Source organism: Caretta caretta, chromosome 3 (genome assembly GCF_965140235.1).
Source record: "Caretta caretta isolate rCarCar2 chromosome 3, rCarCar1.hap1, whole genome shotgun sequence".
Lineage (NCBI taxonomy): Eukaryota > Metazoa > Chordata > Testudines > Cheloniidae > Caretta > Caretta caretta.
The window spans coordinates 208,013,031-208,026,260 of record NC_134208.1 but is presented as its reverse complement, the minus strand read 5'-3'; the positions used below and the strand labels follow the sequence as shown (position 1 = coordinate 208,026,260).

The following is a 13,230-nucleotide window of genomic DNA, read 5'->3' as shown; positions in this document are numbered from 1 at the left end:
AAGATTTTAAGAACAGACTGGGCAAACCCCTGTCAGGGATGGTTAGGCACAGACTTCTGCTCCCGCTGGTGGGTGCTCGACCCCCGCTCTGCCCCCGGCCACGCCCCAACTCCACCCCTTCCATGAGGCCCTTCCTCAAAGTCCCCGCCCCAACTCTGCCCCTATTCTGACTCCTTCCCCAAATCCCCGCCCCAGCCCCGCCTCTTCCCCTGAGCCCCCCGCCCCTGGAGTGGCTAAACAGCTGTTTGACAGCAGCTGGGCAGGAAACACTGGGAGGTAGGCGGAGGAGCAGGGATACGGCACGCTCAGGGGGAGGGGAGCTTGGCTGACAGTGGGTGCAGAGCACCCACTAATTTTTCCCTGTGGGTGCTCCAGCCCCAGAGCACCCACGGAGTCGGCGCCTATGTAAAGGAGACATACTTGGTCCTGCCTCAGCATGAAGGGCTGGACTTGATGACTTCTCAAAGTTCCTTCCAGTCTACATTTCTAGGGTTCAATGATTCTGTAAAGATACATATCCCACAAAATGCAGGTGTTAGGTCCAACATAGGCAAAATTACATTCCTAGGAGCTTGACCATTCATACATTCAGAATGCCCAGTTTATATATTAGGGTACATAAACATTTAATAGCAATTCAAAAATGGATGTTTTCCATCAGCTTTTTTTTAGTCGTATATGGAAATTAGTGCAGGCGGTAAGCTATTTGTACAACAACATGTTAAAAAAAGTTTATTTTACATTATGTACATTAGGGAACATATTCAAAAGCATTACCAGTCCCAATAACGTAGACCATAAATCACTTTAAATTTAGTTTGTTCTTAGTGTATATTATCATAATAAAATATAAAGAACATATACAAAACAGAGCCAAATGTGTGCATTTTGCTAAAACTTGGCATTTACATACTCCATTGGAAAATAGCAATCAAAAATACTTTTGATCAGACTATGTTCCTGCAATATGAAGTAACCACTACATTGTTTGTATGAGGTAGTAACTAAATTATTTTGGCCATGTGTTAACACCCTAAATCAAGAAAATGGTCATAATAAGGCCAAAAAAAGTCAAAATATGACAAGATCTTTGAACCATTTCCACAGTGTGGAATGTTGTAGTTCATGATATGAATAAAACCATTTAGTGAAGACTTGTAATAATGCTAACTTTACCATTGCATACACTAGTAATTCAGACAACTATTGCGGTGTTACATTAAGGTACCAAATTCTGGGATTCATATCCATTCCAGAAGGTATTGTTTTCAAGCACAGAGAAGTAATCTTTACAGAATTTTACTTAAATATAAAAATACAGGTGTTTAATTGGTTTGTTTCACAAAAAAACTACCCAAATAAACTAAAAAAAAGATACTCTGAAGCCCAAGTCATATCCACGAAGTCACAGCTTACCTTTGTGACTAAATACATCACAGATAAATACTTTGTGCAAAACAAACAATCACACCAGTGTAGTTGCATGAAAATTAAAACAAGATTGTAATCTGATTACAGCCTTGGTTACAATTTCTAAAAGTTGATTTATTTGTATTAGTAAATTACATATAATAAAATACAATATGATGTTAAATGCACTGTGTTCATTGCTAACATCCCATTTTATAAGAACTACATGTGAAAAGTCCTTAAAATAGTACCCCGATTGCATTTCTGCTTCCTCAGCAACCTTTACATCTGTACAGCTAAGACACTTGTACATAACCGAAGGATCACTATCTACATTAAATCAGTGTAGGTCTTCAGCAATGTGTTTCACTGAAAAATACTGCATATATGTACAAAGATTACATAAGAGTGAATTATTACGCACTTTTCTGGTATAATATGCTAAGTGTGTCCATACCACATTATCATCTTTTCTCTCATGCCACAATAAATTACAAAGTAATTGAAGTCAGGTTACTGCAGTTTTTGTGCAATTTCAATCATCCATCAATGTTGCAGCAGTAGTGTTTTCTCGTCATGGTTAACTGCCATGTATGATTCTCAGTAACTGTTTTCATGCCCCGCCAGGATGTATAAATTGCTGTTGGCCATAGGATTATCTGTTGGCCTACTCTCCAATACCACAACCCTAGAATTAAAAAAAGTTAAATAATCTAATGAACAATTATAAGAAATACAATTTCAAATTCCCTGTCTGTAAACTCAGTCATCCTCTACTCTAACTTTCCTTCATGACTCATCTGTAAATTTGGCTATCACCAATGAGTCAACTTCACTACTGAACTCTTTCACTACCGCTGAACTCCTCACTTATGCTTTCATCCCCTACTGCCTGGACTACTGCACCTCTCCTCTCTACTTTCCCCAAATCCTCCTGCTCTTCAGACACTGCGTCTCAGTTTTTCACACATACAAGCAGCACATCCACTGTACCCCATCCTCAAACAAATCTACTGGCTCTTCACTAACAAGGAGGAGGAACAGCCTTGTGGTTAAAGACGCAGCACTAGGAGTAAGGATTCCTCCGTCCATTTCAGCTCTGCCACAGGCTTCCTGTGCAAACCTGGACAGTGTCACTGAGACACACTTTGACCTTCAACCTCCAACTGCTCAGTCCTCTTGAACTGCCCTCGTAATAGGTGGGTGTTCAAGTAGAAGCAGCAGACAATCCCTAAGATGGAATTGCTATGGTGACAATTGTCTGTCAGCTGACTATTCTGACTACCAACCTGATTAAGAAGTATACAATACTGTTCCAAGCCATCAGTTTAGCTCATGTTTGTCTGATGGAGATGAACTAACTAGTCTTTTGATCTATCTGCTGCAGCGGATATAAATAATGAACCCAATATGTGGGGTTGGGGAGGAATTCAAAGCCCTGCTCTTGCACTTGAAATAGCTGATCAGCTTCTCTGGACACAGCAGGAGTTGTAGCTGTGGATAGCTAGCCCTCTTCTGAAGTTCTGAGAAGCCCTTCAGCGATTCACAAAATGATACTGCTTCTGTGTTTCAAATCAATGGTACTGAAAAAACAGCAAGTCTTCTGGTTATCTCCAGATCTAAAGAGTCAAACATTTCTCCCACTAACTCCTGGATGCTTTGGTAATCTGGGTGCTGGTTGCTATGCCATTATGCAGCTAAAAATTTCCTGTGTCTGACACACAACTCCACTGTTCTGTTGTCATTGCTTTAGCACCTGTCGTTTTTATCTGTTTTTATGAAGCTCAGCAGCTCCGCTAAGCAGAAGGCTGCATATGGGTCTGTGGTGTTGGGGGTTATGGACTCAGAGCCCAAAGTATCTGCAAAAATTACAGGAGACTTATGACAGGAGAGCAAAGGTCTGTGAGAGGCAGGTATATGCATGGAGGGCCAGTCAGAGAACGAAGGAGCTTAGGGGTGGCTGGGCAAACATTAAAATGTAAACCAGGTTGGCAGCCAAGAGCAGTTACAATTAAAGCTGGGTTGTTTTCCTCGTTGAAAACATCTAGTACATAAAGTTTTCAGTGTGTTAAATAGGGTTTAATTGTAATACTTCCTGGTTGCCAAATTGGTTTAAACTTTAAATTACTACCCTCGCCTCACTGGCCTGCTGCCTTCCAATCCACTGACACAAAATGCATAAATCTGGGGTCGGTACTGCTTAAATTTAGGCCTAATGTGCCCCATAGGACGCAATGCCTAGTTACTGTCATCGGAGAGGAGATACAACGGACTATGATGCTCACTGGAAAATGTGGAAGAATTAGGTTAATCAGAGTGCTCATTTCTCAACATTCTCATCACTGTCAGAGAGATCATTGTGAATGCTTCCTAACGGCAAGGACAAAGCTATTTAAAGTTGTTGAAAGAATGGCCACACAGGTCAAGGATTAAAAGTCCTACACAGAAAAGGGTTCTGGCCACAAGAACACCAGAATGTCGGGAAGCCCATGTGATGTCTCTCAATTGATCTCAAAACGTTCCTGTACCCCTATAAGTAGAAGAGACCTCACAGAATGGAGAGTTATGCCAAATGAGCCTCTAAGGTTATCAGCTGATGGAAAAAGCTAACCAGCCCTTTGATCCATCTGTTGCAGCTACAGATGCTAACCCAGACAGCTCTTGGTTCTTTCTAGGCCTTAGGACAGAGACTTCCTACCAACATCTAAGAGAAAAGACAGAAATTGCAGGGGAATCAGGCCCATTTAGGCTTATCCAAATATCCTGAATTCAATCAGGCAGAGTAACTGGTGCAGGCCTCACACCTGACACCCACGGACAGTCTGCCCAGTCTACTTGGCACTCTCGGGAAAGGGCAATCAAGCACTTATGAAATCTTCATATCAGAGGGACTCCTTAGGAATCAAATCCTCCTTGGACTGGTACCAGTTCTTTGGTTTCTTAGTCACAGCTCCAATGCCTGGTGCCGAGACAACTCTTCTCTCTTGAGAACAGCTAAAGGAGGCCCCCAACGCGTGAGAGAATATTTGCCCTATCTGACTCAGATACAGCAGAACCCCTAAACTGAGGATTGAGTTCATAAAATGGAACATCTCAATTACAGTAGGTGCAGAAGTTGCATTACATCACCTTCTTCTTGTCCTTCAGACTGCTGCAAACAATTTCCAATGCACTGAAGGCACTGGAATGTGAAGGAATGTTGACCTGCTCTTCATAAACATCAATTCCCCTCAATTCCTCTGCCTTCCCCGTGGGAAAAATGGTTCGTATAACTGGTTGTTTGTAAGATTGGTGTTCAGAAAAGATTCTACTGTAGTCAGTACTCAGGCAGTCTAAGCATAAACAGTGCTTTAGAACGATACCTTTCAGAAGCCTTCAAGTCTGTGGAAGGTCATAGAATTGACAATAACTTCAGATAAAATCTGACTTGGAAATGACAAGCGCGATTGAGGAAGGTTTTAAAGCTGAAGAACTCACTCAAGAGACCTGAAATAAAACCACATCTGACAAGCTCAGGTTTTTATTTTTTGCAATGCAAAGTCTTTAAGCAGTTGTCTCAGATCCATTAGGGTGCTGACGTTGGCAGGGTGGTCCCTCTGCCATGCCTTGAAGGGCTTAAAACAGCCCTGGGAGAGGGCTGAGAGGGAAAAAGCTGGGCTGTTTGGGAAAACAGCCACAGCTGTAGCCTGTGTAATTAGGGCCCAGCTGGCCCTTATAAGGGGGCAGTGGGCAAGAAGGAGAGAGACTCTCTCTGGCTACATGGGAAGCTGAGGAGGGTACCTACCTACCTAGGGCAGAGCAGTGCTGGGGAAGGGTACAGGGAGCTGGGGAGCTCCAGCCTAGCAGAGCCCCAGGCCGAGGTAAAGGCCCACAAAAGGGTACTAAGGCTGCAGAGGAGCAGCCCAGACCTAGACAGAGGCAGCTGGTCCGACCCCCCTTGCAGATGATGAGTGGTAATACTGAAGTCTGCCCTTGGGAGCAGGGGCTAGACGATGACTGACAGTAGCCACTGAGGCAAGGGAGGGATAAGGGGCTGGGGGTTCCCCCGGGGAGGGGAGACCCAGACTGAGGGGGCACTGCCAGGGGGCAGAACCCTAATCTAGACAGGCATGGGGCCAGCGGCAGGTGAAACACCGACCGGCAGAGGGCGCTCCTGGCTGAAAAGAGCTAATTCCCTGGACAACCAGCAGGAGGCACCGCAATGGTGAGTCATTGCCCTGCGACATGGCGTAAACCCAATTCAGATGGAACAGCAATTGGGGATAGGATATTTCTTGATGTAATGGGCATGCTGATCTTTGAGCAGTATGATGCTCTGGTCTTAAAATCTGATTTATTTATTTTAAAATCTGATTGTGCTGGCTCTCAATAACTATGAGAAATAACTGGCCTAATAACAACGAACTGCAGCAAACACCCCAATGGGAATGAGGGCGTAAAACGCCCTCTTAAAAGGAGGCTGTGCAATTGCTAAACAGCAACCCACCACTAAGCCAAAAAATTACAAACTAAGGGAACTCTGTCCAAAAGACAGCTAAAATGTAGCTTGTAAAGGCACAGTGCAATATTTCACCTGCAAATCATTGTTGTTCAGAAGACCTATGGGTGGTTGTGAGATTAACATCATGCTTGTAAATTCAGACCTGTGAGTGGGTGCTTACAAGGTCCCAATAGATATTGCTCTTTTTGATGGTTCTGAGAAGCAGTGCCAGGGTGAAATTCCCACAAGTGGAGACAGACATAGGCAGTTCTCAAAGGAAAACTAAGGTTTAACATTGTACAGTACATGTATCATGCAAAGGGTGAAACTCTGCTCTCAGTATATATTACCTAAAACATACAACATTTACTTCATTAATTGACTTCATAAAACTGCAGCACTCCAAAGCAGGGTAGAGAAAGTAGGAAGGTGTTGGTCCCTGTGAAGCTCCAAAACTTTGCAGGACAGTTAGTGGTTGGAGGAGCTGAGCATCCTACCATACTTCACTATTTAGTCCTGTAGGACAAGGAGAAGCGGAGAGATTTGGGGCCATGCAAAGCAGGCTCCAAAAAACAACAGAAGCGGAGGACCTTGTGGGGTTCTGAAAACACTCCTGGGCCATGGATGTTGGCAGAACAGGCAGATTCCCTCGCTTTTGTAACAGTATTGAAAAATTTGTATGTTTTTAATATTTTTAATTTATTTCGAGGTGCAGATCCCATGATCTAATACAGCATAACAACTGAATGCAAAACCTGAAATCTATTAAAGTAAGTTCATGGAGGATATGTCAATTGACAGCTATATTAGCCAAGATGACCAGGAATGCAATCCCATGGTTGAATGTTCCTAAACCTCTGACTGCCTGAAGCTGGGAGCAGACGATGGGATGGATCACTCGACGATTGCCTGTTCTGTTCATTCCCTCTGAAGCACCTGGCATTGGCCACTGTCGGAAGACAGGATACTGGGCTAGATGGTGCTTTGGTCTGACCTAGTATGGCAATTCTTATGTTCTTATATGTTAAAACCCCAAAAGAGAAAAGTTTTGGAGCTATATGAGCACTTCTGAAATATAAGCTTAGTAGTATTTACTCTCAGGATAAACTCAGAAACAAAGTTTTATTACTCCTCGGGAAAGAGAGACAAGGAACATATGCAAGGAAAGGGATAAGGGGGAAAAATAAGGAGACTAAAAGAAGCCCACAAAGGAATCACAGAAGGATGAAGTACTAGTGAGAAAATACCCTTAAGAAATAGGAGGAAGAGAACATATATATTACTCTTTCATTTTAATAGACCATATCTGGTACCGTTCATACCTGTCAGATCCAAGAAGCCTGAATATTCTCGTACTGTCAGAAATTTCCTGTGTGATCTATTTAATGAAAACATACAATAATTATTCATGTAGCAAGTGCAGTTATTTTTGACCACATAGCATTTATTGTAGCTAGAGAAAGGAATTAATGCTCACTGAATTAACCATTTAGGGTAATTGCCAGTCCAAGTCAGAGTCTGAGAATTCTTTAAATCTGTCCTTTAAATAAGGGCCAAAAGAGAGGGCCATTTTCCAGAACTTTCTGCCAGATTATGCAAAATATGGAGCTTAGTTACTATAACTGGAGGTTCTTTGACATGTGTGGTCCCTGTCTGTATTCCACAGCAGGGTACACGTGTGAACCATGTGCCCGAGTGCAGAGATTCTAACAAGCAGTATCTGTGGGCCCACACACGAACAGTAGATCTCATGCTCCTCAGTGAAGGTATGAGAGGCACTGTGGGTCAACGCCCCCTCAGTTCCTTTTCTTACCACAAATTCAACCAGATCCAAAGCAGAGGGGATAGAGGGCGGGTAGTGGAATACAGACAGGGACCACACATCTGGAAGAATGTCCAGTTACAGTAAAAAGAAAAGGAGTACTTGTGGCACCTTAGAGACTAACCAATTTAATTGAGCTGTAGCTCACGAAAGCGTATGCTCAAATAAATTGGTTAGTCTCTGAGGTGCCACAAGTACTCCTTTTCTTTTTGCGAATACAGACTAACACGGCTACTACTCTGAAACCAGTGACAGTAAGTAACCTCCATTTCTTCTATGGGTCATGGTCCCTGTATTTATTCCACACATGGCTGATCGGCAAGCAGTGCTCAGACTGGAAGGGCATGTGAGGATATGTGCAGTACTGCAGATCCCAGTAACTTTTTCCTCAGGTAGATGGACTCGCGCTAGCTCTGACCAAGCTAGCATGCCAAAAATAGCAATGCAGCTGCAGTGGCTAGCAGCCCAAGTACAATCTTGCCCAACCCCGGGAATATTTTTGGGCAGCTAGCCCAAAACACTGCTCATGTAGCTGTGTCTACACTGCTATTTTCAGCACACAAACTCAGTCAAAGCTAGCATGGGTATGTCTATCCAACCTGGAAATGACACCCCCAGTTGGAGTACACGCATACCCACAGAGGGAACTGTAAGCCTGCCTTTCCAGCTAGTAGTATGAAACTACCTTGTGGCAAGAATGTCATTTTGAAGTCTTAGGTTTGCCACAGGTATTCATATGGATTGTATGGAATAGAGCTATGCCTACAGAGCCTGATCCAAAGCCCACTGAACTCAAAGTAGGTCTTTCCAATGATTTCAGGGGGCTTTGGATAAGGCTCATTATACTGTGGAGATCAAGACCAATACCACTAACCAAAATAGTGCAAAGAGACAACAGAAAGTATGGAAAACATGTACTTGACAAAAGCACTATTAAACAAAAGCATACTGCTATTTTGAAAACAAATTATGGGAGTACAATAAAATCTGTTGAATATAGAACCACAGTAAACAGAAAATGTATTATTCCAGCATGTATTTGCTTTAGAGGGTGCCAACACTTACAAATAGAGTTTTGTGTGTTGCAGAGAAATCGCAGTATTGTAATAAACTTTCATTTAGGTGAGCACCAGAGCACTGCATAAAATGCTGGTGCATGAGTCTGAGGTCAACAGAGGGGAAAAAAAAAGTCAAAATATACTCCCAAATTCACCAGCTGATTATAGTTCAGCCCGTGTGGGTCATTTACAAATTTCTACCTACTTCTAGGAATATAAACAATTCTTCCCTAGCTTCTCTCTCAGCCTCATGGAGAAGCAGCCTGAATCGTTTCTGAAGGTTAATTTGTTTATTTGCATTTAGGACTTATGGGGAGAAAGTTAATAAAAAGTAGTAAATTCTGCATTTAGTTCTAAAAGTCATTCTTGCCCCTTGTAGCAGTAAACACATAAATGTAAGTCAACTTCCTGTGAAAGTTTGTCTCCTCAACTCACACATCTCTCCCTATTAGTCAACAGTTTTACTGCTCCACTAGAAGGTAGCAACAATGAGAGGTCATGGCTGTGGTGACTTTTTAAGTAGCTAAAAACAATCCCATTCTGAGATTCAAATGTCAGAACAGAGAACTTGAGCTGATGATGTGTTCAGAGTGACCTGTGTTGCTAAGCAGATGGGCTTGCTATGTTTTGCACCAGTTAAAGCAGGGGTGGGCAAACTTTTTGGACCAAGGGCTACATCTGGGTGGGGAAATTGCATGCTGGGCCATGAATGTAGAGCTGGGATAGGGGGTTGGGGTGCGGGAGGAAGTGTGGGAGGAGGTGCGGTGTGCAGGAAGGGGCTCAGGGCAAGGGGTTGGGACGGATGAAGGGTGCAGGGGCTCGCGGCAGGGGGTTGGGGTGCGGGCTGCAGGAGGGGTTCAGTGCCGCTTACCTGGAGTGGTTCTGGGGGTCAGCAGCGCGCACTGGGGCCAGGGCAGGCTCGCTCGCTCCCTCCCTGCCTTGGCCCCGCGCGGCTCCTGGAAGCGGCCAGCACCATGTCCCTGCGGCCCCTGTGGGAGGGCGGCAGAGGGCTCCGTGCACTGCTCTCGCCTGTGGGTACCTTCCCCGCAGCTCCCATTGGCCATGGTTCCCCGTTCCCAGCCAATGGGAGCTACGGGGCGCAGTGCCTGCAGGTAAGGGCAGCACGCAGAGCCCTCTGCCCCCACCCCAGGGGCCACAGGGACATGGTGCCGGCCACTTCTGGGAGTGGTGCGGGGTCCGCGGCACCACAAGGGTGGCAATCTGAAAGGCCAGATCCGGCCCACAGGGGTAGTTTGCCCACCCCAAGTTAGAGCTTTGTCATGGTATGTGGGTTCATTCCTTGATACAATCTGTTAGTATCACTAGAAGGTAACTAAATGTATGGCTCAACATGGCCACGGTCGGTGTCTGATTGGATCAGGTGCAGTGTTCTGGGCAGCTGCAGATTAAAATTTTTTAATGACTGCGGCTATTTGGGTATCCAACAGCAGTGAGAAGTCAAACAGACCCCAAAGCTGCAGACCAACTTACCTTGAGGGTAGAAAGAAAAAAGTAAAGGCAGCAAATTTTCATCAGCGTGCATAATTCATTAACCCACCTGCCTGAAGTTATAACCTATTACAAAGGCATATTTACAGTCATGAAATAAAGAACACTCTGCCAAGGGCTCAAAGGGTGGCTTTATGAGTTGTGCTAAAACTAAATTGAGGTCCCATCCCAGAAGTGGGTCCTTTACAGATGGACAAAGATTTGAAAGTCCTTTCATAAATTTTTTGACCATACTATGTGCAAATACTGATTTAACAACTCTCAACACAGGATATGCTGATATAGCTGCTAACTCAACCTTCAGCAAAGAATCTGAAATACCTTCAGTCTTTAAATGCAGTAAGTATTCCAAAATACACTAGAGCCAGTTCCGAACATTCAGGTTTGTTCTGTATCCAACTCACAAACCCTGAAAATTTAAATTGGTATCATCTTCTGGTCGATTGTTTTCTAGAGTTAATGAGCACCTGATGGATATCTAAAGGATAATATCTTTCAAGGTCAGTTAAAGTCCAACAGCCCATGCTGTCAGAGGCAGAGACAGGGGATCTGGAAGAATTATCTTGCTCTGCTCCTGCAAAAATAGATCCAGTAATACTGGGAGCATCTTGTAAAATCCCAAGTAGATTCATGTACCACTGCTGTCTGAGCCTCACCAGAGAAACTAAAGCCATTTCTTGCCCTAACCTGTATTATTTTCCTCACTACTTTCTGTATTAATGGAAAGGGGGGAAAGCAGACAACACACCTTTCCCCAATTCAGTATAAATGAGTCCAATATGGACTGCACATCCTTTTCGGCCCTTGTCCAGAACTGATGACACTGTGTTGTGACAGGATATCCTCAATTGCTGAAGACCTTGTGTATCACTTCCTCTTTTACCGACCACTCATGTAACTGTGTTGTCTCTCTCTGCTCAGTTGGTCTGTGCAGTTGTCCTTTGCTGATAGTCGCAGGGCTACTGGATAAATGTTGTGCTGTATGCACCAATCCCATAGCCTGATTGCTTCATTATATAACTATGACAAATAAGCCCCTCCCTGCTTGTTGACATAACGCATGGCAGTTGTATTACCCATTCAGCTGTAGGAACCTGAGTGAAGACATTTGACAGAACCTCTTTTTTCCTTTCCATAGAGGGTCTCTCCCAGGGATCCAGACCATTATCCACTCCAGTGGGATGAATTTCTGCTATTACCGTATCTATATTTTGCAGTTCCAATAACTGCACCATTGCCAGTTCTGGCTGCGTCTTCAACCCCGTCTTTGGATCCAGCAGAATTAATGGATCCACAAATTGAGGTCTCGGTTTAGATCTCTCTCTTTGAACTGCTTTCATTTTTAGTCTGGGAACTAAAGTAGACAAATCCCAGTCTGATAGACCCAATGTCGAATATCCCATATGGGATCTGACCTGCTAACAGCTGTCATCTTCTCTTTAGTCATATTCTTCAAAACCACGACAGATGGATTAGATGGCTTTTCTCATGGCTTAGCCTTTGTCTCAGAGGCCAGTGCCAATGGCACCTTTTGCAGGTTTTTAATCAATAAATCCTATGTCCCGAGTACCAGATGTGCTGAAGGCACATGGGAATTTCAGTGCCAATTCTGGAGTCTTCATAAGCATCTTAGATTTAGCAGCCATTGAACTTGGAGCTGACATGTTTTTTGCCTTATATTCTGAGCTCTGGGACACTTAAGATCCAACAGATTTGCTGCCAATGCTTTCTGCAGAATGAGAGCCTTGTAGCCTTTTTCTGTCCTTACATGCTGTAGGAATTAACGTACTGCAGACAGAGCATCTGGATAGAGAATGTCCCTCACCAAGATACGCCAGACATCTTACATGAAGTACAATGCAAGAAACACTTCCAGAAAACAAGCACATCTTTTAAAGCCCAATCTTCTGTTCGTCAGATCCATGGCTAACACTAACTCAACTAAACAATTAACTATCATTAATACACAGTTATAATAATCCAATATAATAAACTACACTAATCATTATTAATCGCATTTTTAGGAGAAAAGCTCCATATCAAAGAGATCTGAAAAGGTTTGCTTCCATCTGATGCTGTGGTTGGAAGGAATGGAGGTAGGCAGATAGTACCATGCTCCCCTTTATAGCCTTGCCCTCAGAACGTTAGGGAATGCTGATGAGAGATACAGGAGGGGGTGCGTGAGCACTCCTATGGACACTGTTTGGAGATAGTTCCAGCATTTAGGCTGCAGAGGCCAGCACAACCCATGAGTAAAAATATGCAGAAGGCACTCAAAGAATTAAAAATAGTCTGATAAATTGTACAAAATACGTTTTTGGCAGCTCACAAAGACAAACTAATCATTCAAAACAGTAACAGCATTTTTTCAGCATGGTCACTCATTGGATATTCTACATAAATACTGTGACTAACGAAATGGAAGATCTAAGTTTGATATGATTTAAGTATATAGATGACTAATTGTATTTAAAGGTGACTTGCTCACTCTCTCCACCGATATGTTTACTCTTTGGCAATAGGAACTTGAATTTCTTAACTCTTAACGCTAAAGTTGAATGCATGAGCACCCAGTTGTTGGGAAATCTCAGCTGCTGGTGTCAAGGAGTTAATAGCTAGAGAAATTGAAGTGATTTTTTGAATATTCAGATGATTTTTGGCTAAACGTTTCCTCAGTATCCATTCCAAACTGAATACTCAAGTCATAGCATTGTGTACTCCTTATATTTTGCTGTAGGAGCATGGTTTACTTTGTTACTTCTTTCTGCCTCTTCTTATGTTAGGTGGTGTCAGATCCTGCGCCCTGCAGCATGTGAACTCAACTATCTCTTTTCATGATTGAGAGAGGTGAGAAGGCACTATTCTCCCCAGGCCATGCAGCTTCTCTTTTCATGGCTGGAGGGATAGAGGTTTCACTGCCTTTTCAAAGCACACACAGCTCTTTTAACAAC

The 13,230-nt window shown here is 43.4% G+C and overlaps 1 protein-coding gene across 4 annotated transcripts in view; it reads right to left on the bottom strand.

Moving 5' to 3' along the window:
- Positions 1-705: 705 nt before the first annotated feature.
- MAP4K3 (mitogen-activated protein kinase kinase kinase kinase 3) overlaps positions 706-13,230 on the bottom strand; it is a 134,894-nt gene continuing 122,369 nt past the window's right edge. For all 4 annotated transcript variants that reach the window (XM_048842403.2, XM_048842404.2, XM_048842405.2 and 1 more), the window contains 2 exons: positions 7,213-7,268; positions 706-2,098 (listed from right to left, as the gene is read on the bottom strand). In XM_048842403.2, the coding sequence (XP_048698360.2) occupies positions 2,011-2,098; positions 7,213-7,268 (144 nt within the window). In that variant the 3' untranslated portion in view covers positions 706-2,010. The remainder of the gene's footprint in view (positions 2,099-7,212; positions 7,269-13,230) is intronic.